This window comes from Ambystoma mexicanum, chromosome 9, assembly GCF_040938575.1.
Source record: "Ambystoma mexicanum isolate Mex_15411 chromosome 9, UKY_AmexF1_1, whole genome shotgun sequence".
NCBI classification, from domain to species: Eukaryota; Metazoa; Chordata; class Amphibia; order Caudata; family Ambystomatidae; genus Ambystoma; species Ambystoma mexicanum.
The window spans coordinates 1,445,734,395-1,445,762,017 of record NC_090931.1 but is presented as its reverse complement, the minus strand read 5'-3'; the positions used below and the strand labels follow the sequence as shown (position 1 = coordinate 1,445,762,017).

The window sequence follows — 27,623 nt, the reverse complement described above, 5'->3', positions numbered from 1 at the left end:
GTTTGTGGATGAAACATTGGTCACTTTCGTTACTGCTCTACCCTCCTATTTGAGGGATACGAAAGATTTCCTGAGCAGGATAGAAGGTATACCATAGGAATCGTCTTACTTACTAACAACATTAGATGTGGTCTCTCTATACATCTATCCGACACTCTGATGGCCTTAAAGCATGTGAGCACTTTTTGTACACCAGGTCCATGAATTACCTGCAACATGGCCTCATGATACTAGATATGATCCAACTCTGTTTAACTAATAACTGTTTTCTCTTTGACAAAGAATTTTTCATCCAGCTCGAAGACACTGCTATGGGCACTACGTTTGTTCCATCATATGTGAATTTGACAATGGGCTGGTGGGAGAAGTTTGTCGTTTGGCATCCCAGAAACATCAAACACACGGATAAAATAGCACTGTGGCTACGCTACATTGACGATCTGTTTGTGATCTGGGATGGCACCGACCAGGAATGGCTAGACTTCGTTAGTGTATTGAATACCAATGAGCTTAACCTACAATTTACTGAGAGTCACAGCAAGACGGACATTGTATTTCTGGACATTGCAGTCTCTGTGGCCCGCGGCGAACTTACCAGCAGCCTATATAGGAATCCCACCAGCTCGAACATTCCATTGCATGCGAAGAGCAGCCCTCCCACAGCCCTGAAGTGGAGTATCCCCTATGGGGAATTTATTCGCATTCGTAGAAACTGCTCCAACATTAATACTTTTGACAGCGAATGTGCCTTGATTGCTTACAGGTTCAGAAACCGTGGCTATCCGATCAAAATACTGGAAAGGGCGTTCTTAAAAGCTAGGGACATGGATCGCTCTCTGCTATTGGTTTCCAATGCTCACCAAGCTAAACCTCTAGACAATGCAGAGACACGTTTGATCTTGACCTACGGTAATTGTGCCCAGAACATTCGCCAGGTAATACAGAAACATTGGCACGTTCTAAAGCTAGACAAACATCTTGGCGAGACACTGGCATCCAAAGCAAACATCACATTTCGTCGTCATTAAAAGATACCCTTGTACCCAGTTTCATGAGTCCTCTTTACGATCAATCAGGGGCCAGTTGGATGAACATCAAAAGACCGGGCTTCGAAAAAATTTCTAAATGCAAAGCATGTACCTATGCTGTCAACACTAATTGCTATTTACATCCTATTTTGGGAGAGAACATTAAGATTGCATCTAGGATTACTTGTGAAACTAAATATGTGGTATACGTTGTAAACTGCCCATGCAACAAGTGGTACGTCGGAAGCACCAAAGGAAAACTGAAATTGAGGGTACTACAGCACATCAGGGCAATCAAGAATGCTGATCTGACTTACCCGATGGCCCTCCATTTTAAGAACAAACACGGTGGTAAACTAGAGGGCTTTGAGTGGTGGGTTGGACATACTCTACACTCTTGGTATATAGGTACACCTTATACATTTCCTACTCTTAACAGCCCGCTGCCTCAAGGTGCGTATGGAGGGTACCCCTTTTCAATTCTGCCCCAAGTGCAATCGCAAATACTCTTGGGTTGACAGGCATGCCACGTGCAATCTCTGCTTGCCGAGGGACCACCCCGAAGCGAACTGCAGAGCGTGTAGTAGGTTTAAACCTAAGACACTTAAGGACCGTTCGACAAAGCGTTGGGCCCACCACGCCAGGCAGGTGGCCATGGCAGCGGAGGGCGCCTTCAGCGATGGCAGCGACGCCGTGCTTTCGGACGGCGAAGGCATTACGGCGTCGAAAGACAGCAGAGTGCAGGACCCCGACCACGGAAGGTCGTCCGACAGGGCGGCTATGGGGAATACCCCCGGCGACACAGGCGCTTCACACACCACTCACACAAAACACACGAAGTCCAACCGAGACTCGACGACGTCGAGTTCTCGGAAAGAGGCACAAACAGAACGGTTCGAATCGGTGTCCTCTGGGCGTTCTCGATCGAGATCGCCGCATGACTCCAGGCAATCATCCGCTCTTGCCAAGAGTGCCTCGCTCCCTAGGCAGAACAGAAGTTCGGTCGTCGGAGGACGAAGACGACTTCCACCCCCAGGCCGCGCTCCAGGAGTCGGAGCCCGCAGACAAGATCAGCGCGGCACCATGTTCGAAGGACAGGGACTCTACCCCTGATCCTCGACGCCAGGCGTCGAAAACCTCCGGAGCCACAAAGGGACAGGGAAAACACTGTTCCACTCACAGGGAGGGGGGAAAACAGCAGAAGAAGCAGCCTCTGCACTCTTCCACACCTGTGAAACACTCCACTCCTCCTAAACAGACAGACAAGACCAGGTCTGCTGATATTTCTAAAACCAGCAAATCTACTCAAGATAAATCTCCTAGACTTTCTGAGAGAGTCATTCCCAGTTCCAAAAAATGGTCGAGTGATGACATAGATAGGGTCATGTCAAGGATGTCGTCTTTGGCAGACTTTTACGATAAAAATCCAGACCATTTCCTTTCATATGATCCACAAGGGGCTACACCCTCAGGCTCTAATGATCCTATCCCCCCGAGTAAGAAGCCCCGGTTTGAGACACCAATGAGGTCTACAGACCCCTTCGAGGTACAACCATACTCACGGCCATACTCACTGTATCAAGGAGAGACTTCCCTTGGTGAGGACCAAGATTTTGGCATGGTAGAAGAGCAAACCGGGACGGGCTACTATGGGGATGATGAGGACCAAGAAGTGGAAGAGGAAGACCCTGAAACCTACAGAGTAAATTCCCCGGTAGAGAAGGAAGCCCCGGTTACCGACTCCCCTGTCGATAACCAACCCCTCCTGAACGAGGTTCTCGCACGTGCAGCAGAACATTTCCATATTGACACCCACGGTGTCCAGGAAGAGAGGGACTTCGCCGAGGAGTTAGAGGGAGAAAGGAGGCCTGTTGCCCAGACCATCCCTATCCTTAAGTCTATTCAGCGAAGGATAGACCCGTCCCTGGTGAACCCGAACCTCACCAGAGATGTCAATCCCAGAGTTGAAAAACGTTTCAGGGCAGCCCACTCTGACCCTCTCTATATAAGAGGACATCTGAAGCCAGACTCCCTAGTTGTCACCAACACTCGTAAAAGGGCTGGACCACCCTTGTATCGTCCGAAGCTCCTCCAGACTATGAGAGCAAAAAACTATATGGTTTCAGCAGGAAAGTAGCCTCAACGTCCGCCTATCAGGCAAGGATTGCAAACTCCACCACCCTGTTGGCCAGCAGCTACAACTGCCATCAGTGGGAATAAGTCGCAGCACTCATAGCCTCTGCACCAGAACCCTTAAAGGGCCAGTTAGCACGAATTTCCGCAGAGGGTAGAGCCGTGTCTGGTTGCATTTTAAAAGCAACTTTTGACGCCGCGGACAACGCAGGCAGATTGATAGCAGAAGGTACTGTTATCAAGAGACATGCGTGGTTACGGCAGTCTGGTTTTAAGGCAGAAACCCAGGCATTGTTGGACAAACTGGTGGAAGCCGATCTGTTGTTTGGTAAGGCGGTCGAGGACGCGCTGAAGAATGCCAAGGATGAATACGAGACACTCGGGTCCCTTGGCCAGTTAACCAATAAACCCCCTAACCAGAGAGGGAATAGTAATTTTCGTCGCCCACGCGGCCAGAATTCCCAGAGAGGATCAAACTATTCCCAGGGGCAGGGGTACACAGTGGAACAACAACAGCCAACAGTCTATCCAGGGTTACGGTAGGGGTAATAGGAGAGGACGTGGTAAAGGCAGATGCAGCCCCAGTAAAGGAGGCGGCACGCCTCCCCCAAAGCAGTGACGCTCAGTTCAGGGTCCCTTCTCACGCAACCCCAGTAGGGGGGACGCATTTCCAACTTCACCCAGGCTTGGGAAGGGATCACATCAGACAGATGGGTGCTGTCAACAGTATCCGCAGGGTACTATATAGAACTACTGCAGCGGCCCCGGAACCATCCTCCACGACAGAGTACACTCTTTAGAACATCAGAAGATTCTCCTCGATGAGATCGCCATTCTGCTAGCAAAGGACGCGATAGAACTCGTCCCGGGACACCAGGTAAACAAGGGTATTTATTCAACTTACTTCCTTGTGCCAAAAAAAGATTTGACAATGCGCCTAGTATTGGACTTACGGCCTGCCAACAAGTATGTCAAGCCCCAAAAGTTTCGTATGACTACTCTACAAGAGGTAATCCCCCTCCTAAAAAAGGGGGATTACATGGCAACCTTGGATATGAAAGATGCCTATTTTCATATTTCCATGTTCCCAGCGCACAGAAGGTACTTGCACTTCAAGGTGGACAGTCGGCACTACCAATTCAAGGTACTGCCCTTCGGGATAGCTTCGGCACCAAGGGTATTCACCAAGGTACTGGCGGTGGCGGCTGCACACCTATGCAGGGAGGCAATCCCGGTGTACCCTTATCTGGACGACTGGCTCATAACGGGGGAAACCCCAGTAATTTGCAGGACAAACATTCAAAGGACTATCAACCTCCTCCACGAATTGGGCTTCTCAATCAACGAGAAAAAGTCAAGCCTGGTGCCAAGCACCTCCAAACAGTTCCTAGGAGCAATCCTAGATACTCAAGATGGGTTGACATTTCCTTCAGAGGAAAGAATTCGGAATATACTACTGCAAATTCTGCAATATCAGTTCCATCACCAAATAACGGTACGCAAAGCAATGCGTTTGCTGGGCATGATGGCGTCATGTATTTACCTGGTGCCCCACGCGCACCTGCGCATGCGTCCCATGCAGGAATGGTTGGCGAAATAGTGGTCTCAGGCAAGTGGTCAGTGGGACGATCTAGTGGTCGTTTTGCCAACACTAGTACAAAGCCTTCACTGGTGGACAAGAGAGAATCTTGCACAGGAAAAACCCTTTTACGATCCCGAAGTACAGGCAGTAGTCACTACCGATGCATGTCTGACGGGGTGGGGAGCTCACCATCTCCACCACACAGCTCAGGGTCTCTGGTCTCCCTCAGTCGCCAAGAACCACATCAACCTGCTAGAGCTTCTGGCAGTATTCAGAGCGCTTCAAGCGTTCGAGCCCCACCTACTAGACCTGTCAGTGCAAATCCGGACAGACAGCACAACAGCCCTGTTCTACCTGAACAAGGACTCGTTCGCCAAATCTGTCCAAGCTTGCCCAGAAAATCTGGATATGGGCACTCAGACGGAACATCTTCCTGTCATCACAACATGTTCCAGGGGAGCTCAATTCCCTAGCGGATGCTCTGAGCAGAGACTCCCTCCCAGAGGAACACAAATGGGTTCTACACAGAGAGGTCGTAGAAGACATCTTTTCTCAGTGGGGTTTCCCCACTATAGACTTATTCGCCACAAGCGAAAACAGACCATGCCCAGGATTTGCATCCAGGTTCCCCCAACCAGACTCCCAGGGGAACGCCCTGTGGATGAACTGGTCAGGGATGTTTGCGTACGCTTTTCCACCAACTCCTCATCAGGAAGGTGGTCAACAAGATGAACAGAGAGTCGATGACGCTCGTCCTAGTTGCTCCCATGTGGGCAAGACAACCGTGGTTCCCACACCTACGCAGGATGGCTGTGTGCGAGCCCATCAAACCTCCAGCCTGGTACAACCTACTGTCCCAGCACCAAGGTCAAACAGTGCATCAGCAACCCAACTCGATGAACCTGGCAGCATGGCTCCTGAGGTCATAGAGTTTGGACATCTCAATTTACCACAGAGGTGTATGGACATCCTTAAAGAATCTAGGAAACCAAACACAAGGCACTGTTACTTTGACAAGTGGAAGAGATTCGTTATCTGGTGCCAGAGTAGACAAATCAACCCAGTTGATTGCACTCCTTCCACTATTGTTACATACATGCTCCACCTGCTAGATGCAGGATTGGTTTTTAACTCACTGAAAGTACACCTGGAAGCCCTGTCGGCATACACCACTTCCCATAACAAGGTCTCGTGGTGGAAAGTACCAGTAGTTAAAGCCTTCATGGAAGGAGTAAAGAGGCTTCACCCTCCTATTTCAAACCCACCACCAGGGTGGGACCTTAATGTGGTGCTATTTAAGCTCATGGGCCCCCCTTTCGAGCCCATGCATAAAAGCAGTCTCAAACACCTGACTTATAAAACGGCCTTCGTAGTAGCTATTACTTCTATAAGAAGGGTCAGTGAAATTCAGGCTCTGTCAGTGCAGGATCCCTTCTTTACTGTCCATAAAGACAAACTGGTTTTACGCACACACCCTAGGTTCTCACCTAAGTTTATATCTAAATTCCACGTAAACCAGTCCATCGAGCTTCCGGTTTTCTTCCAGGACCCTCAAAGCTCGGCTGAGGTGAAACTACACACCCTAGATGTGCCTCTAATATGTAAATAAGACCAGACCTCTAAGGAAAACAGATCAGCTGTTTGTCTCCGTAGCTACAGGCAGAGAGGGGATCGCGTCTCTAAAGATGCCATCTGGAAGTGGATTATTACTGTATCCAGCTGTGTTACTCTCTGAAAGAACTCTGCCTTTCACACCAGGAGCCCCACTCTACTAGAGGCATTGGGGCCACTCTGGCTTTCATTGCAAATGTACCCCTTGACACCATTTGCAAAGCAGCTACTTGGAGCTCTATTCACACTTTTACTCAGCATTACTGCATTGACACCCATTCCAAGGCAGATACACAAGGTGGGACAAGCGGTTCTAAGACACTTATTTGCTCATGACCCTTCTCACATCCCACCTCCTTCTTCAGGTACTGCTCGCTAATCTATGCACAGCATGTGATCTAAGCAGATTCCACAAGCCTCAGAAGGGATACATTACTCACCGTAATCGTATTTCTGATGCTTGTATCTGCTTAGATTCACATGCGACCCACCCTGCCTCCCCTCTGAGAAGGCACATGGTTGCTTGTAGTCTTACTTCTCTATCTATCTGCTTGGATTATCTGTACTCACGCTACTCCTCATGCTACCTCATGTCAGAAAAAATACAATCTGAGGATCCTAGACGCGTGAGGGATCTTGGGCACAGTGGACGTCACACTAGGGATAGTATTACTGGCACGCCCTGTGTCGATGCCCATTTTCGAGTTTCGAAAAACAAACTGTAATACTCCGCAGCTTCCACTAGATGTCGGCCTATGCACAGCATGTGAATCTAAGCAGATACAAGCATCAGAAATACGATTACGGTGAGTAATGTGTGTATATATATATATATATATATATATATATATATATATATATATATATATATATATATATATATATATATATATATATATATATATATATATATATATTTCTCCACCACTTCTTCTTTCAAATAGGTTATGAATACCTAAGCACACGTTAGATGTTTTCCGTTCTCCCTATTTCTGATTATACTGGGTACAGTGGGCAGGCCTTGGCAACCCTTTAGCTTCAGTTCTTATTGGTCCCAGCTCCTGCATGGGACCACAGTGGATTGATGGAAGTACAGTAATGCAGTTAAACTCAAGGGTATACTGCCTTTGAATGGTGTCTGACCTACATGGTGCAACGAGAGACAGGGTCCTCCGCGACCTTGGATCACCTAGACCATGATACTCGCTCCAGTTTCTCCTCCCTGCATGGGACTAGACCACTTTCTCAGACCTGTATGGAATGATGCCACCCATCATGTCTAATTGATCTTCCCCCATTGGCTGACCTGGGAGATACCAAAGCAAGGGGGGGGGGGGCACTGTGTCTCCCTCTTCCTCGGTACATCAGAAGACACAACCGTCAATGGAAATATTTCTCTCTATTTGTCTCTTCTCCTCTTGCAGGAGGATGTTCTATTCTTTTATTTCCAGATTAACATTAACACACACAACGTATGAGCTGCAATGCTGCACCAAGGCTTTTAACCAGGTTGCAGAAACACGGGCATGGGGAAAATATACACACACATGTAAGTGTCTTTTCTCCAGTGTTAGAGAAGGAGTTGAGTCAGTGTGATATGACCTTGGGGTGCTAGTGTGCAGGGATGGGGGGAGGGGAGGCTCTCTGTGGAGGCAGAAATGCATTGCTCCCATCCCTGGCTTCTAATGTCCAACAGTGTGAGCTGGGTTCCCACCATAAGCAGTGACTGTAGTCTTGGTCAATCTAGCGTCCTTGGGCCTTAACGCCTTATCCAGCGGAGTCCGCCCAGTTGTTACTAAGATGCACTTTCGCCTCCATCTTCCTTGTCTCCAGACGGGCTCACCTTATTTACTGCATTGCTGCCTTTCATGAGCTGCCCGCTGCAGGGCCCAGCTCATGCATCGGTTCCCATGCCAGCTGCCCCATCTCGTCATTTAGACCTGGCACAGCCTCTGGAGCGAGTTGAGGTCTGGGTGGGCCCTAATCGAGAGCCATCCAGCCCCCCACACTCGTCTCAGTGCTTCGTTGCAGTGATCACTACGGCATGCCCATACCTCCATCAGCAGCACCGCCTCATGTCGAACAACGGCTCCTGGTGTGTTGGGTAGGAGAATCCCAGCATACTAGATAAGCAACAAAAAAGCGAATGCTGAAAACTAAGCCAGCAAAGATGATACATGGGTCTGGGACAGGATGACACCCGAGTTTGTTTTTTCTTTTTTGATTGTTGTAAAGAAAAAAGGGAAGGTTATTTCTGCAAGAAAGTGTGGCCTGCAAAGCATCCACACCTGGAAAAAAAATGATGGGTCCAGCAAGAAGTAATTTACTCATGGACGACCATATAGTAGATTGGATACATGTAGGTGGTATCTGGCTCCTGTGCACAGCCCAAAGGCAGCTGGAGGTTGAAAGGCACACGTTTCAGATTGAGTTGTTTGCAGACAAGTGTGAGCATGGGAAACTGTGCAGCAGGTTCCTCATTCTATCTTCTCTGAGAAGCCATTACCACTAGTAAGATGGCCTGCACCTGTCACCTGCAACATGTTTGGTCTACAACTCCAATGACCGCTCTCCATTGTCTATCTACTCTCGCTGGGGGTGATGGGAGTCTGGAGCTAAGACAACTAGGGGATGATCCATCGGCTACTCCTGGTCTAATATTACACAGATGCCCATTGCCACCTCTGACTCTTATAGGTACTAAAAGGTAAGGGGCCTGAATGTATATTATTAATCAAGAAGGGGCAGGGGTACACAGTGGAACAACAACAGCCAACAGTCTACCCAGGGTTACGGCAGGGGTAATAGGAGAGGACGTGGTAAAGGCAGAGGCAGCCCCAGTAAAGGAGGCGGCACGCCTCCACCAAAGCAGTGACGCTCAGTTCAGGGTCCCTTCTCATGCAACCCTATAAAGGCGATATACTGTATATTCATATAAAGGCGGTTCGCACCCGGGGATGAGCGCTGGCATGGGGGGCTGTGACAGGCGCAAACGGCCAAGGTGCCAAAGTACATGTACACTTGGCGTGGGACACCACGCCAAGGGGCCATCGTTCACATGGCCTCCTCAGACCCCGTGTCTCCAGCCAGGCCTCCCCTTGAAGCAGGCCGGCCCCCTGCAATCCACAGAAGTGTGTCTCCATTCAGCAGTCTTCCTGTGCCTTATCTGCACGCCCCAGGCCCATCCATCCCACCACCCTCTATCAAAGGCGATTCGCGCCGGTGGATGCTCGCTGGCATGGGGGGCTGTCCGGGGCGCAAACGGCCAAGGTGCCAAAGTACATGTACACTTCAAAAGGTGTCCCACGCCAAGGGGCCATTGTTCACATGGCCTCCTCAGACCCCGTGTCTCCAGCCAGGCCTCCCCTTGAAGCAGGCCGCCCCCCTGCAATCCACATAAGTGTGTCTCCATTCAGCAGTCTTCCTGCAGCTTCGTGTCAACAACTGGAGCACGATCACCATATTATGGGACGATCGCCAAGGGCCCACATGCCCTTACACTGTACTAGTGGCTAGAAGTAACATAACGAACTTTAGGCTGGACTAGTGCCTAGTTGATGGAACAGCCTTGCGGTTCACCGTGCTTACAAAGTGATTCTTTTTACGAAAATGAACACCCTGTGTGCCATAATGGAAGAGCGCGTAACTCAAGATTAAACGGAACAGTTATTGCGGATACAGATAAAAGAAAATAAATGGCTTTCGGAGTTCATATGGCAATTGATGAATATTCTCTAAACATTTAATGTCAAATAAATGTACTTTACCAAATGTACCGTGTTGCTGTTTCATTTTAAAGTACAGTTTCATATTCCGAATTGTGGCGCGCTGTGTTGCGAGTTTATCTGTGTTGGTTTCCGGGTTCTGTGTGGGGTCGCGCAGAAGACGACTGGGCGCGTTTGCCTACGCAGCACAGAAACGTCACAGAGAGAGGCGGGGAATATGAATGTTTTGATAATGTCAGGCTCAGGGGCGGGGGAATTGATTTAGTGCCGCAAAAGCAGGTCTGCCAGGGCGATCGGGGAAAAGATAGGATTATCAGAAAATGGCGGCTCACAGGTGCTTGTTTTCACGTGCGTTTAATGGATGAAAACTCGAGTATGGTCCATAGGAAAGTTTTCTAAAATCGACCCACTTAGCCTTAAAAAAACATGGCCGACCCATAGGGACAATAACATTTTTTACTAGAGTATGCCTTTAATGCTCTGGTCCGGGGCGCCTCACGCCCCAGCCGCCATAGAAATGGAAAAGGGACTTGGGCAGCAGCCATTTTTTTTCTTCCCTTGGAGAATAGCGTTGCTTATGCCACCAATCTCCAAAGGAAGAAAAAAAACATTTGCACTCCAGGATGTGAATGGCTTTCACCCCCACTGTGGGGGGCGGCCATGGCCAGTAACGGCCTGCAGCCCTCACTGAGAGCCCGAGTATGTTACCGGCCTTGGCCGTCCCTCGCAGGGGTGAAAGCCATATTGTTTCCCTCAAGTGACATGTTCGTATTTTATTTGGATGTTAAGGCGGATTTCCAAAATCTGGTGTCTGGGCTGTATCCAAGACAGACCCCTGGAGCCTGTTCAGGCAGTGATTGGGGCAAGTTAAGATCTTTGCAGGCCTTTTTTTTTTTTTTTTTTTTTTTTTTTTTTTTTTTTTTTTTTAGGAAGACCTGGGTATGAGCAGAGCCAAGGCAGCATGGGAACTCTGGCAAATGAAAGATCCTTTCCACTATTTTAGAACTCCCTCTATACTTAGCTACTGGCATCTAATGGATTCCCCAGGAGCAAAGCACCCTTTGAATAGCTGAAAAAGGAATATACTAGGCTTGAGAGATGTCCCAGTCGGATCCCACTAGGATCCTTTCACAAGACCGGTACCCTGCTAGGATTAACTTTTAAATGAACTGACAGACCCCACCCTCTTCGTTACTTCTAGGAGCTATGGTTGGGTTAAAGTGCAGGGTTCGAAATTGAGGGGAACTGGGAGCTATTTAGCTCCTGCTTGTAACCTAAACGAGCTTTGTTCGTTTAACCCAAACACTTAACAGGAGCTGAGACTAAACAGACACACCTATGTGATTTTAACTGTGCACATTTGGGACAATCTATAAATAAACATTAGGGCACATCTATATAACATTTAAAGTGTTTTCATCTTATGTGGAAGTTGGATTTGCCGAACGCTATGTACCCTGAAATGCCCTTCTACATATGGGTGAAGGCAGCTGATGCCGAAAGGGAGAGACCCATCCCTTAATATTGCTAGTGAACAGAATGTACATCAGCTTCAGCTTCAAAACGTTGGAGTTCCCTGTAGATGAGGACCAGGACACTTGGGTGCTTGGAGGTGCTTTCATTACCTTCAGCCCGAGGAGAAATAAAGCAGACTAGAGACCCATCTCAGTGTGGCTCTTTTGGTGAACACTGGTGCACCAAGTCCATTACTTCTATCAACAGCAGAACATCGAGGACTTGTAGATGATATTGAGCCATGTCAAGCCGCGGAACCAGCACCTCTTTGTGCAGCAACCCACAGCAGTTCACCCCCAATGATCCTGGGGCTGGTTAATGAGCAGAGTTTTTCTCTTCTTTTGATGCTTTCTGTCTTCACCACTATGGTGCAGGACCCTGGAATGGACTGTATGCCCAACAGGAATACAAAGATGTATTCTTCTTCATGTCCAAAGTTGAATCCCGGAAGGAGTGGGAAGACTCATTCCTTATAAAGGCATATTGTTAATGGAGATTGGACAAAGGCATGTCTGCTTAAAGGGGTCCAATCCCTGTCATTGTACCAAGTGACTCTGGCCACCTTGCATCCTACCCAGAGTGCCTTATTCTGTGGCAAATCGAGGGGACAGGAAAGGGAAAAACCCCAACAGGAAAGCAAGATGGTGGAAGCCCTTCTTGGGTCCAATTTCCCCACTCTGACTACTAAATCCACCCCCTTCCAAAGCCTGCAGGCTTCAAAGGCCCATTGGTGTGCAACACCCTGGTGTGAGGCTGGCCTTTTTCATGTGAGTGTCCCTTCGAAGCAGTGTTCCCATGAGATCTCTCGGTGAGAGCTCTTGTGTAAATCAAAGGAAGGCAGCATCCTGACCATTGTCTTACTGGGAGCAGCGGAGATCTCCAGACTAGCCATGAACACACATTGCCCTCGTATGCTGGTCTGGGCTCACAGGGTTGACCTGTGTTTGTTATACAATTGGTGTACCTTTACTAATTTGGTGGTCTTATTAGTTACCATAACCAGGTATAGCTTATTCTTAGAGTAGACACTGCCACCAGATGGATTAGGTGACAATTATTACATTTTGTGTCAGAGGTGCTGAAGCACCTAAAAAATCAAGGGGCTGACCCAAACCTTCCGGCTAACTTTCGCCCTGTGTCTCCTTCCGCACTACTCGAAAGGGTTGTGTTCAACTGTCCTACGCATTATTTAGACATTCACAACCTTCAAGATGCCCTACAAGCAGATTTCGTCTCCAGTCACTCCACGGAAACTGCTCTCATGAATGTGTCCAACTTCATTGCCTCTGCTAAGCACTCAAACCTATCCTCTATCCTAATTCCCCTTGGCCTGTCTGCTGCCTTTGACACTGTCGATCACTTTGATCTGCTTAATACTCTTTCTTCTTGGGATTCGCGATCAAACCCTTGCCTGGATTGAATCGTACCTTTCACCTCGCCAATTCTGTCTCCTGGAGCAATAACAGCACTCCACTCACTCCTCTAACTGTTGGTCTTTCACAAGGTTCTGTCTCGGGTCTGCTCCTCTTTACACTCTACACCTCTGCTCTTGGGGCACTAATCTCCTACTTTGAGGTCGCGTACCAACTCTCTGCTGATAACATCCAAATCTTCTTCCCTTTTCCTGAGCTCTCTTCTGATATCTCGATCAAACTATCTCTCTGCCATTTAATAATGGATGGCTTCGCACTCTCTGATGTTAAACTCTACCACAACAGAGGTGCTTCTCTTCCCTGCCAAAAGCTCTCTCTCTCGACTCTTCCTCTGCCTATACAGTTCCCACCGGACACTTTCCCCTACTCTTCTTCAGCTAGAAACCTCAGCATCACCTATGACCCATCTCACACCAGCTCTACTTTTTTTCTCCAAAACTGGAACAGCATCTCGCCTCAACCTCATAAATATTAGAAAAATCAGGCACCTCCTTCCTTTCAACACCACCAAGGATCTCTTAGCCACTCTTGACTTCTCTAAACTGGACTACTGTGCCAGCATCCTCTTTGGTCTCCCCAACTATGCTTTCCGTCGTCTCGATAAGATCATTATCTTCGCTACCAGAACTCTCTATGATCTCCTTGACTTTACACATAGTTCCTCGTACCGTCACAGGGCTGGATGGCTGACGATGTAAAACAGTGCCAGATTCAAATGTCTTCTCCTGGTTCACAAATCTATTCACGGTAAGGCACCACTGTATCTATCCAACTCTACCAGCCTTACCATAATCGCTGCTCTGCCTACTTGTCAGGGTTCTAGGTAGGCGGGGTACAAGATCTAGGTTGGGAGTGAGGACATGCAGGATTAATTCTGCACAGACCGTTTCAGGGGGTTGCAAAAGAAAAAGAAAATGCATGCCAAGTTCCTTAACCTTTTTATCCAGACGTCTGCAGCAGTCTGTTCACAAGATGGAGGATTGGGCACTAACCCAGGACAAGATGGAGTTTCCCTTGAGTAACATTCCATAATGGAATGTTAAGGACAGGTTGGAGTTGAACTTTTTTTCCAACTGCCTCTCATCGGAATTATCATAAGAAGAAGTCATGTCTTAGGTTTACTCCTTTGAGGCCTATCTGTGAAAAAGGTGACAAGGACAGAAGTTGAAGATTCAGGAAGAACAGCTGCAGCAACTATTACCTGGTTGGGGTGCTGCAATATGAAAGTTTGCTTATTGTTTTATTTTGGTAATTTGAATTTGCTGTTTAGACTGCTTAATTTGCAAACAACTGGTGTTCTGTTATTCCTTTCAGTTATAACATTTAAAAGTGCGGTATAAACAAAGCAATGTTTATGAGAGAGAACAGCTTTTATTGTGACGAGCAAGACAGTCATTTTCTACAGTAAAACATATCGTCAGCAGGAAAGCTCAACTATTTTTGTTCCTCACTCGTTCTCACTTAAAATAGAAAACACCCGGTCAGATAAGCTCTGAGAAGTCTTGCACAGGTTGCTGGTGAAATACATTCAGTAAGAAGCTAAAGTTAACGGCGGGAGCGCGCAGTCGCCACTAGATGGCATTTCAAGTCAAGGCTCGCGCTAACGAGGCCTCAATTTAATGAAGACAGTTTGTCAAAGTTATGAACTTACCTTTTGTAGACGACCATGCGGGATCTCACAGAGTGAATAAACTTCAGGAGTATTAGCGTTGCAGTCACTTTAGAGCTCGTTGCTCTTCTGAGGACTCTGGCTGCCATTTTATTGGGCATTAGGGTAGTTGGAGTTTTTATATATTTGCTTTAGTTCTAGGAGATAAAAGTACAGATGAGGATTGCATAATTCAAATATTTAAAAGGCACTTTGGATAAGCAGTACAATGACTGATAGTTGTGGTAAAAATGGTGAATAAAGATACACATTTGCATTAACGCTTTCAGAAATAGGAAGAGAGTTTCAAGAAGAAAAGAAAGGTTATGATGTTCACAAATACAAGACTTTACAAATAAGACTTTTCTATTTGAAAGTTGGACATGAAGGGTACAAGAAAGTGTTTCTAAAACATTATTACCAAGCATACAGTGTTCATCCAGTGCAACTACAGCTGAATAAAATCCTCTAGGCAGTGGCAGAGGATACACGGGTAATTCTGGGAGGGATGAGAGAAAAGTGGGGAGTTTAAAGTGCCTAGTAATAACTTCTTGTACAGGGAGCCCAGCAGAGATCCAGGAAGAGTTCCTGTGTCTTTTGTTATTTTATCCCATTCCCCTTTCCCTCCAGGCTGACCTGAGTCTTAGTGGAACAATAGAATCAGTAGGTCACAGAGGTGTCAGTGAGGGACTATGGGGTTCAGCATCCATGGAGGAATGAAGAAGAGCTACCAGACACTCCTCGACTACCCTTGTGGCTCCTTGCGCTCCCTGTGCTTCCGCTCATTCTCTCTTCTTGCTCCACTTGCATGGAATTCTCTTACCCCGGACATCCAAGAAACAGTCCACACAGATTTGTTCAGAACTAAACTTATAGCTACTCGCCTACGAGTTTCCCTCTTAACCTAACTCTCATCTGCCCACTAGCTAACCGTTTTCCCTTGCCTCTAACCCGCCTTTGTCCCTCACTTCCTAAGCCTCCACTCTAGCACTTCACCCATGATCACATCCTGAGCACAGCTGGCTGTACCACCTACCTGCACTTACAAATGTCCAATGCTCATTTTCCTTAATCTATTTACGTCTACCTATGTATTTTCCCCAGTGACTGATCCATTTACTCCCATCCACAACCTGGTCAGAATGTCCCTCAAACTCCCCCTCCCCCCCCCCATTGTAAGACGCTCACCGCTTCCCGTCAAATCTGATTTCTTATCTATTGTACATTCTTTTGTGATCAAAAGAGCATTGCTCCTCATGTATATAAATGAATAACGTAAAGTAAAAATGCAGCCTCTGGTGCCTGGTGTCCCAGCAGCTGTCAGGAATGTGCATGTGACTTTTGACCCTGCCCTGTGCCACTGGAGAGCAACAGCTGCAGATATCACTGTTGCAGCAGAGGTATATGTATTGTGCTTTTGGCATGGTGCTTTTATAAGAAAAGGGGGTCTGTTTCAGAGACCCAATTACCTGCATTATTTTATTATGCAATAAAACTTTAAAAAGCCAGGGCGTTCACACCCTCGTCAGATTACATTTAATCAGAATGTGTATTTGTAAATAAGTCGCTTGTTTTACATTTTGGGCAGACTGCATGTTCTAGTGGTGTTTAAAGGCATGTGCAGCCCTGTATTCTGTTGCCGTTTTAACCGGTTGAGTAAAGTGGGGCACTTGTTTGAACTAGGAGTATTATCTTAATCATTTCAGTGCTGCCAGAAGATCCAAACAATCGAACTGGAAAGATCTCCTTCTCTTTCTCATTGGGAAGAATGCTACCTTTTATATGGTGGGGCCGACCAATACCATATAGCTTCCATGCAGTCTCTTGGTTGGCATTGCTCTGTTCCATTGCTGTTGCCGTATTCGTTCAGTGGATTGTGTGTCCATATTAAGCACTCGATGCTCACTTCGCTCTCTCCTCTCTCTTCAGGAACTGAACAAGCGCTTAAAAGCCCCAGTCTCCTCCTTCCTGAAGCATTTATCAGAGCTGATGCTCCCCCTACTAGATGGAAGACAGAACAGATCTGCCTCCTTCACCTGTGAGCAGATACACAGCAAACTTTCTGTACGTGTGAAAAGTGAACTCTCTGGCTTACCGTTCTACTGGGACTTCCGCTGTAACGAAGCCAGCATTGGAATGGTAAGCCTGGCACTGGGCAGTGCCCAGCCTCTCTTTCCTCAAGTCTTGATTCATGGTCCTTAAAACTCTCTATTTGCTCTGTGCTTCTCCCCTTTAGTCTTAGTATGTGCCTTTCATTTTTAGTTTTGGCTGGCAGGTGGTGGTGTAACTAAAATTATAGGCATTGGAAGTGAAGATAGAAAAGAGATGGACTATGAAGAGGGGGACACTACCCATGGATGTTCTTGGAATTCTGCCAACTTATTTATTCATGTTTGCATTTATAAAGTGTTCCAAATCCAGATACTTAAAGGCACTGGTTACAACATTAGCAGTAGACAGTATACATTTTAGTACAAAGGTGTTGGTGGATAGGTCAGACCATAGTCAAGTCCTGGAAGAAAAGCAGGGTCTTAAGGCTTTTTCTGAATGTCCAGTACAGTTGTTCTGCTCTTAGTGCCTGTGGTAAAGTCTTCCAGTTCTTGGAGGCCATGAACGTGACCATTACCCCCCCACCTCTTTAGCCTAAATCTGGGGGTGATGGGTAGGTGAGTGAGTGAAGAGCGGATAGGTCTTGCCATTAGGGCCTTTATGAACTTCTGAGAGCGGTACCTAGGGGAAGAGTTCATGAGGCATTTGTGGATGATGGCTAATGTTTTGAAGATCATGCGCTCACAGACCGGTAGCCAGTGCACACTACTTCTGGCAGCTGAGATGTGTTCACGCCTCGGGATGTTTAGGGCGGCCCTCAATGCATTGTTCTGAATTCCCTGAAGTTTATTGATGTTACGAGCTGCCGTGCCTGCAGTAATCTAGCCTGGAACCAATGAGTGCCCGGGCAATGGTGAGGCAGCTGTCAGTGAACAGAAAAAGTCTGCAGGCACTGATTAACTTATTGGTGTATGCCACTGAAGATGCAATGGCATTGGCCTATCTAGGTAGAGAAAGGGTGGCATCAATGTACACACTGAGCGTCTTGACATTACTGGATACTGGGATGGAAATGCCATCAATGGTGAATGAGCCCCCCATACGGCTTCTCCATATGGGGGGGGCACGTCAATTGTATATTCAATGTCTGGTACCCATGATGAATTATGGATTAGAATCACTTTTTGACATGGATCTTGAATGGCTACAGAATTTGGAGGGTCAATTCTAGAGGAAACTCCTGGGGCTACCACCGTGCATCCCTAAGGCTATTATACGGTTATAGCTAGGATTGTTGTCCCTCAAATCATTGGTCCTTAAAAAGAGGGCAGAGTTATATATTAAAATATGTAACGATCCAACCAATATGTTGCTGGCCAGCATGGGAGAAGATATCCGTAGCAAAAAATGAGCGGAGTTAACAGCACATATTGACCAGTTCTTTAAAGACATCTGCTGCACCCCACAATGGGGGGAAGATAATGAGAACTTGGAATATGTCCTGGGTAAACAAATAGATACATGGGATTGGCAAAATAATTTCAATCACTTAGTGAAACTGAAAAGGTACAAGTATGTACAGTATATGCTCTATACATTTAAACAGGCTCAAAAATACCCCTCAATTAAGCTTAGAAGATTTATGCTATTATTGAGACTTTACCATCTACCAGTTATGGCGGTGGTGGTCAAACAACGACAAGTCCCCAGGGTGGATCGAATGTGTTGAGTATGTTAGAACAATATGGTGCCAGAGACAGCTAAGCATGTCCATTAATGGGATTGGAGTACATTAAAAAAATGGAAAATGTGTGCACAATTTAAATCATATTAAAGATCCCGAATTTTGGTACCAGAGCATAAATGCTTCGAATTTTAGCCTCCAGTTGGCTCTATATAGCGTCTGGTCCATTGCAGAACAACTGTTGAATCCTGATGGCATAGTAAGACAATAACAGGCAACTGAAGAGCCAATGTTTGGGGTCAGCTATAGAAGCCGTTTAAGCCCGAACGAATGGGGAAGGAGAAGAAGGGGATCAGGCCATTTGGCCAAACGAGCTGAGAAGGTGGTTAATAACTTGTAAATTGTCCAACTTGAAGTTGTATAGTAGGATTGAGGATTTATTTTATTTATTTGGATTTATAAAGCACCAGCAGCCCGAGGGCATCGTGGCACTGTTACAAGGATGCTTAGCTTGTGCAGGAGATAAGTTTACATTGACATCGATATATACGTAACAGTGCATACGTATAGTCAGGCCTAGTACATCATAACAGTTAGCATAGCGAGAATTTAGCAGGCTTATTTGATGCTAGTGAGCCGGTTGCAACTTAGGCTGCACATCTTGTGGGCTACTGAAAGAGTTGTGTTTTGAGTGCCTTGCGGAAGGAGGAGATTGAGGGTTCTTTCCTGAGAGCGGTTGGTAGTGCATTCCAGTTCCAGCATGGCAAGTTGTAAGCACTAAACCCAAATGAGAAGATAGTGTATGTTACTGTTGGTTTGTTTTATCTTTTTAGACACAACTCCAAAGTTAGTTACAATTATTCACACGTTAGAAATTTGAGTCAAGTAATCTTCCTTTCTTGTTCTACTTTCATTGAAATTTTATGTATTGTAAGTTATTAGATTTTATCTGAAATAGTTTATACTGTATTTGAAGTAAATGAATTGATCTATGTGTAAAGTTTTTTCTTTAAAAAACGATCACATTAAATTAAATGAATTGTAGGCTTGGTCAAGTTTGCGGAGTAAGGTTTGTCATCCGACCCCTAGGATTTCGGTCTTCTCCTTAAAGCAAAGGAGGTGGGAGGCCTTCCAGGCCTGTACGGTTTGGTAGACTGATTGCAATGCGGTGGAGTCGATGGCATAGTTTCCAGTGAGGGGAAGGAGGATCTGTGTATCATCCGCATAGTTTGTACAGGAGATGTGTATGTCATCTCAAAGGTCAAAAAGGTGTTTGGTAAACATGTTGCAAAGGGTCAGGGAGACGCAGGATACTTGGGAACTCTGCAGGTGACCGGGGAAGGGGGCGGATGCATTAGCTGAGAAGGCTAATGGATCTGTCAGTCAGATCCAAGCAATGGCTTCGAGTGAGAAGTGTGCAGCCAACGAGAGATGTTGACACAGAATTTGATGCTCCATCAGGTCAAAGGCCTCCGACAGGTCGAGCAGGAGGAGTGCTGCCTTGCCGGAGTCTTTGAATTCGTCCAATTGATTTCTTAGGTCCAACAGTGCAGATTATGTGCTGTGGCCGATTCGGAAGCCTGATTGTCATAGACCTAGGAGATTATTGGATTCCAGTTATGCAGCTGTGAACGCAGCATAGCACAGGGGCAATGTGCTGGTCTTGGAAGCAAGACCACACGGAGCAACAGAGGTTCGAATCCACGCTTAGAAATCATAATCAGATATTAAGCATTTCAAAAATAAAAACAATTAAATAAATAAATGCCTGGATCTGTAGGTATCCCACATGATCTAAGATTTTAAGGAGGAAAAGGACCGTTGCAATTAGGCGGTGGTTCATTGGGACGGGCTGGTCTAGTGTAGGTTTTTTCAGCAGAGGGTGGACTGAGCTGGTGGCAAATGAGGCTTTGATTAAGCAGGTGATAAAAGGTGCAAGGGTTTTAGTTCAGTCCTTGACAGCAGAAGGGTAGGTGACCCTTGGCAACAGGAGGGTTTGAGGCCTTCGATAATCTGGATGATCTTGATTTTAGGAGATGGTCCCAGCAGCTGAGCACTCTGAAATGCTGTTACCTAGGGAGATTTTGTTGTAAGCATCCTTTTCTGAAGCATGGTGATTTTATCTTGCGAGGCATTTTGGATATTGGCAAGTCATGTGCTGTCCTTTATGCAATTAGTTGGGGGAAACGCAGGAGATTCTAGCTTGCGCATGATCGTAAAGAACTTGCGGGAGCCTGATTTTTGCATTAGTAAGTTGTAGATAGAACTTTTCGCTAGGAGTATTGACCATTTGTATTCCCTAGCTAGGGACGTGAAACCGGCTTTATTCAATTCAAATGGGTTGTTCCTCCATTTGGTTCCGCTTCCCATTTTTTCAGACAGAGGGCTTTGTGGTCAGCCGATTAACGGTTTGTTTGTAGATCTGTACCGGAGAGGCAGGGCCAGTAACCAGGGACTGTGAGCAGGTGAGATCCAAAAGGGGCAAGATGCGGGTTGAAGTTGATGCGTGTGCTTTGTGTAGGTGGAGGACGCAATGGCAGTGTCATATTTAGGCAGGAAGTGGACGCTGGAATAGTGAAAGAAATAATGTTGTGATCAGTCCAGATGCAGGGCAGATTAGAGGTGACTGTAGTGTTGCAGTTCCAGTCAGCTAGCCAATCCACGATACAGCCTTTGGAATGCATAGGGCATATGATGATTTCTATGAAACGTAGCGCTTCTAAGGAGCTTGCTCATGAGAAGGCATTGGTGTCTGCCTCATCCATAAAACCGAGGTTGAGGTCACCAAGGAGGATGGTTTTGGAGGACGGTTTGGATTTGGCGGAGAGGAGGTGAAGGATATCCTCTTCGAAGGAAAGCACTGGCCCAGGTGAATGATAGATCAGGTGTATTGGTAATGTGGAGGTGTGTGAGAGAATTGCCTTGGAGGTCAGTAGTTCTCCTGATGCAAAGGTGGAATTGCAGATTTCTCTGATCTGGAGAGTCTTTTGCTATAAGGGCCACACCACCACCTCTTAGATCCGCTCTGTCTTTACGGTAGATAGTATATTCAAGCGGTAAAGCTGTGGATAAGGCTGGGCCGGATGCTGCATGCCGCTACGTTTCTGAGATTGCTAATAGTACAAGGTTGTTAGAGGGGTGGATCAGGTCAGAGTTGTCGAGGGGGTGGTCTAAGATGGACCTTGCATTCACCAGTGCAGGTTTTAGGGAGATACCTGCGTTGTTCAGATGAAAATTAATGTGTTTTGTGAAGGTCTGGGTAGGGGAGCTGGATGTGCAGCAATTTTTACCAATGGGAGAGGAACTATGTGCAGGATTCAGGAGGGAGCATGCAGGATTGTGGCCCTAATGCAATTACTGGAAAAACACACTCTTGATTGCTCTGTGCTGGCTAACTATCGCCCCATCTCTTTGCTACCTTTTCCAATGAAGCTGCTTGAGTCTCTCATCTGACCTATTCTGACTACATTTTTGGAGGAATATTCTTTTTTTCACCTTTCCCAATCTGGGTTCCGGCCATGCCACGGTACGGAAGGGGTCCTGGTCTCCGTGGTGGACAATCGTGCTCGGCTACATGACTTGGGTGGCGGTAGTAATTTTGCTTTATCTGGTCAGTGGCCTTTGATACCATCGACCTTGCAGTCCTGCTGAGACGCCTTGCAGGGGCCGGGCTCTCCATGGTGGTACTGGTCTGGTTCTCTTCTTTTCCTTCAGATAGGCCCAATCTCTCTCCTTACCACTGTTTCGCTCGGCTCCTACTGAATTTCTCTGTGGGGTCCCTCAAGGCTCCATCTCCCCTGTTTTGTTCAAAATCTATGTTTATCAAATGACTAGGCTCATCACCTCCGACGGCTTCACTTGCTATGCCTACGCTGATGATACCCAAATCTTGGTCCACCTGGATTTGGCAGTACCGGAGACGGCTGTAGGGTTTAGGACATGCTTGCAGGCTGTGGGGGAATGGATGCTCTTGACCTGGCTGAAACTGAATGGGGAGAAGACTGAGCTATTGGTGGTGGGTCCTCCTGATGATGCTGCTCTCTGGTCTCCCCTCTATTGGCCCTATCCCTGGGCCTATTGTCAAGAATTTGGGGGTGAATATCACATCCTCTCTCTCGATGGCTGCCGGGCAGTTCTGTCTGTCAGACGGGGCATCTTAAGCTTAAGATACTGCGTAAAGTCCTGCCGTTCCTGAACCTCACTTTTGGGCAATGGTGGTTTTTTCGCTAGTGCTACCACCTCTTGACTTTTGCAATGTGCTGTTCCTGGCACATCCATCTTATTTGATTCAGCGCCTTCACATTTTACAAAACTCGGTAGCCCGGGTCGCTACATCCACCCCATACAGGGCCCACATCTCTCTTGTGCTGCGCTGCCTCCACTTTCTCCCAGTGGTAAAAAGAGTGCAGTTTAAGTCACTTTTTCATGCCCTTCATGGGACGGGAGCAGGCTATCTGCAGGCTAAGTTCCAATTGTATGTCCCTCACCATTCTCTTCACTCTACCAAAGCTTTTTGGTAGAGGTTCGCCGCTTCAGATTGTCCCAGGTTGGCGTTCAGGCCTCCTCGCTGGCAGGTGCCATCCTGTGGAACACTCTCTCTCTGGCCCTGCGGAGGATAGATGAGTATCTGGCCTTTAGGAGATCTCTGAAGACCTATCTGTTCTACCTTCTCTTCTACTTGTTGAGTAGCGCCATGATGCCCTTGGGTGACCATGCGCTTTATAGGTTTAGTATAAATAAATAAAATAAATGCAATGCTGTATTGAGATTCCACTACGGAGGCGCTAGTTGTGTCATTGCAAGTGGAGTCACGTATCTTGGGTAAGCCGGTGAAGCTGTGCCAATTCGGCACAGTGTGGGCCTTGGTTGTGAGGTTAGGCCTGAGATCACCAAAGCAGAAAACACATGGTGTGGGAAAAGGGGATGGTGGAATAGCAGCATGGAACGGGGATCCTTGTGCAGTGCGAGATTTGTGTTTTCCCCTGACGGGCATATTATCACGTACCTTCACGGCAAGGCATTCTGGTGTTCCATGGCCTGACGGGGCCAGACAGGGAATATGGTGGCAGGCCTTGGAAGTTGGCCTCGGAAGTCGGCCGGCGTCGCCTTCTGGCTCCCTGGCGCAGGATGTTGAAGTGGATCGAGCATCTAATCAGCTGGGCAGTTCCACAGGCACACATCTACTGATCCATTCGGCAGCGAGTCGGCGGATATTTTTAAATGGCGGTCTATGCCATTCATATATAGCCCATCTGGGCTTACCTTAGATAAAGGGCCCATTGGTTGCAAGCAAGAGGCTTGGGTGCATGGATTCCAGTAGCGTTGGCACTCCTCAGCAGAGATATGACATGTGCAGGGCCAGACTGGGGCCATGGCCATGGCCATGCTAGTCCCAATGGCTATTCCAATCCACTGCCTTACCCTCATTGCCCAAAACGCAACCCCCTGAGTTCTCTGTAAGCTAGCGTTGTACTTTTAGGGTGATTCCAATGTTATTTGTAGCAGTCATCTCAGAGGTAATAGCTTAATTGCAACTGTAAACCAGCTCCTGGTGCAATAAATGATTTAACCAAGTGTGCCTTTAGCCACTGATGATTAAGCATAATGTGTCATTGCATCTGTTCCTTGCACTGCATTTCTTTCAAAAACAAACCTTAGAAAAGCCAACATGCTGGCTCTTGTCTAGTCATTAGCCAGGCACTGTCATAATGTGCAAAGGTACTAACACCATTTTCCATAATCCTATTGCCAGGTAGCAACACCATGGCAGTGCCTGGAAAAGGTCTATCCCGTGCCTAAACAAAAGGCCAAACTGTTGGCTTTGTTACTGCTCGTTAGGTTTGGCGCGTGGCATTATCCACCTAGGTGGGTAAACACTATTGGTATACTACGTATTTGTAAGCAATACAGCACCCCAGAACGCATCCCTGAATTAAAATACTTTGCTCCCCCTACTTTCTTTTGCTTTTGTATTGAAAAAGTAAAGGCTAGTAGTAATTTGTTTGTTTCATTAGGATGCCTTTTGGACAGCTGTAATGTATAAAAGCTTTAATGTAACAAGAATATATGTAGAGGGGACATGTTTGCTTGTAGTAATGACAAATCTCTTGGCTTTTCCGTCACTTTTTTTTTTTTTTTAGTTTACCATGCAGAAGATATATGTGCTTTTTTCGACTAAAATGAGTCAACTTTGTATTTCAGGCCACACCCCGTACTCCTTAAAACCCTTTTCCTGTGAGGTCAGTTTTTCTACATTCAGTATGTGGACATAATTAGGATTACGTTATTCATATTATTTTGTTGCAGGAAATAACCCAGCCCCACATCATTGTGCGCAGTGCTGTAACTGTGGAGGAGTGTTTGAAGGCATCAAATGGGTATAATGTATGTGTCTAGTGTTTAGGCCCAAGAGTAGCCAAGGTCCAGTGTCACACAAAGGTCTGTTTGACCTGGGCACTGGCCACCCACTCCCCTGCTGTTTCCTTCTTGAGCCCAGGCGGTGTAACCGGGCCCAGTATCTTCAAGGAGATGGAAACCCGGCCTCTCCTAGCACTGCAGTGAAGGCTTTTATACAGGCTGGCACAGCCTGTGAATTCGACAGCACTGTGGCGGCTAAATGTGGTACATTCTGCCCATGCCTCTTGCCGGAGGGTGTGTGGGAGCTGTGAAGAGGGAGCAATCATTGCTTTGCTTTCACTGCACCCATGCCAATGGACATACCTGCTGTTCTCAAGGTGCACCAGCGTACTGTCATGTGGCAAAAACATATACCCCCTGTAAGAACGCATCTTCATGGTGCCTGTGCCCCCAGCGTATGCCATTGTTTCCACTGTAAGAACTTAACTTCATGCTGGCTGTGTTGCGGTCTTTGCCAGTTTTGCCCCTTTAAACAGGTAGTCCGCACAGAAATGTTATTGGCCCAATCGATCAGGCATGTATTTTTGATCATGCATCGATCAATCTTAAAACAATGTCCAATGCATCTTACCTTAGTTTTTCTCATTTGTACGCATGCAGAAACGATGGGTCGGGTACCTCCATCTTGTGCTAATCTTATCCGTTGATCCATTGCCCTATGTTCAAATGCCCTTGCGGCAGTAATTTAGATTACCCGCCCCTAAATCTGACATCACTAGACGATCATTCCCATTTTCACAACGCCAATGCACATCTCATGCCAACATTCTCTGTGGCAATCTATTGAGGTGTCTCCATGGAAATACCAAGACACCTCTTTCCTTGACAAGTGTAAAGAACACCTTTCTGGTCCCACAACGTTGGAGTTTCTTTTTCCTTCGTGTCAGTGTATTTCATTTCAAACCTCCCTGACTTGTTTCCTCTCTGTTCAGCTATCTTCCAAATGCTGCGCACTTAGAATATGTACTTACCCTGCCTTAAATGAATTCACTCAATCGCTTATTACAAATGTCTTTACCAAACCATATATAAATTCTACTGTAACATTTTAAAAATAAGGTAGCAGGCGCCACTCTCTAGAAAGAACATGGCATGATAACCTGTTCTGTGGTTTTTTCCCCACTTTGAGAGTCTGCAGCCATCACTTTTTGCTCACTGTACCTTTCATAGATGGGAAATACCCATTTGCATAGGATGAAACACATGTATGGGGTTGCTGTTGGTACTCTTGTTCAGAAGGGAATTGCCATAGCATTTCGGTGCTGTAATGCCCATGTGGGCAGGACAACGATTTATATGCAAATGGATATTTCACACCTGTGAAAGTTAGTGAGCAAAAAGCGGTGGCTGCGAACTCTCAAAGTGGGGAAAAAAAACACAGAACAGGCTATCATGCCGTGTTCTTTCTAGCCCTACCTGTACGAGCCCGAATATTGAGAAGAGGAAATACTGGAAAGGAAAGAGAAAGAAGCCACAACGATGAGGAATCAGATGCGTCATGAGGCTCAATCACGGGAGCCTGAACCCAGTCGCATGGAAGACGTTTGCACCTGGTGCACCTGCCATTGTTGTGAGTTTAAGCCTTCTCTGGTGGAGAACTGCTGTTGCAGAAAAAACTCTTGCTGCTTAGCCTAGATTTCCGAAGAAGAGACACCATCAGTATGCATTTCACGGCTGCATGACTTCAGGGCAGCCCGCCTTACACGATCTGTGTTGCGAATGATGATGGTCTTTGTGCACGAACTTCGAGCTACAGTTTGCCCTCGTAATCCAAGTAACAAGTACATTTACTATATATAATGTGTGCTTGACAACAGAGACGGCTAACATTATATGTTGTTCCCCTACATCATTACAACTTCAATGGATCACTGATGAACAACTTTCTATATATATATATTGAATACATTTCTCTTTCTAATATCAAAACAAAGTATTCAACATTAGACTTACTGCCCGAAAAATTGCATTTCTTTCACTTGGCAGTTAAAAATAATATTTCTCCATCTCTGCATGAAAATATACTTTTTAAAGCATAGCAATGCCTTACATTCTAAAAGTAAGTGCAAACTAAATAAATGCAATTATTTGGTTCATTCAAGTAAACTATTTCTGTGTTTCTTGCACGGGTGGTACAGGCTTGTGGCATATCGTGCCATTACATGGTGGATTCATGGAAGGCTGGGTTTCCACGTTCGACGAGTAATACCCGCCTGTGTGGTACATGCCATTAGTGAGAAATTCCCCCATGACTACGGGCAATACTGGATATTTATACAGACTGTACCTCGACCGCAGCAGTACAATTTGTTGTTTGACATTGCCAACCACTTCACCAAAGTAAATAAAAAAAATAAAAGCTTTAATAAGAAAGGTTGTCATACAATTTTTGTAAATCCACAACACGTCTAAACATCTAAGAGGATCATGAAAGAATGGTGTCCTTTGAACATTGATACCGGCACCTGGGTAGATGGGAACACTCAAGGTACCTAATAAGATGTACACCTCAAGCGTTCTTTTGCATGGAGACCATTGGCCGCATGGCCACCCCAGAACTGGTGTCTCCAGACTCCCCTTTGAAGACCCCGTCCCTGCAATCTATATATCTGTCTCCTTTGAACATTGATTCCAGGCCTATTGGGCTCATCTCATCCACATTGGAACATGTGGCCGTGCGCTCCCAAGAGGTGTCGGGTGGATGGGAACGCTCAAGGTACCAAATACCATGTACACCTCAAAGGATTCTTTTGCACAGGGACCATTGGCCACATGGTGTCACCAGACTCCTCTTTGAA

General features: G+C 46.5%; 1 protein-coding gene across 1 annotated transcript in view; it reads left to right on the top strand.

Annotated features, from left to right (window-relative positions):
* NHEJ1 (non-homologous end joining factor 1) overlaps window positions 1-27,623 on the top strand; it is a 1,209,243-nt gene that overhangs the window by 167,550 nt on the left and 1,014,070 nt on the right. The window contains exon 3 of the mRNA XM_069616866.1: window positions 16,605-16,814. Within this exon, the coding sequence (XP_069472967.1) occupies window positions 16,605-16,814 (210 nt within the window). The remainder of the gene's footprint in view (window positions 1-16,604; window positions 16,815-27,623) is intronic.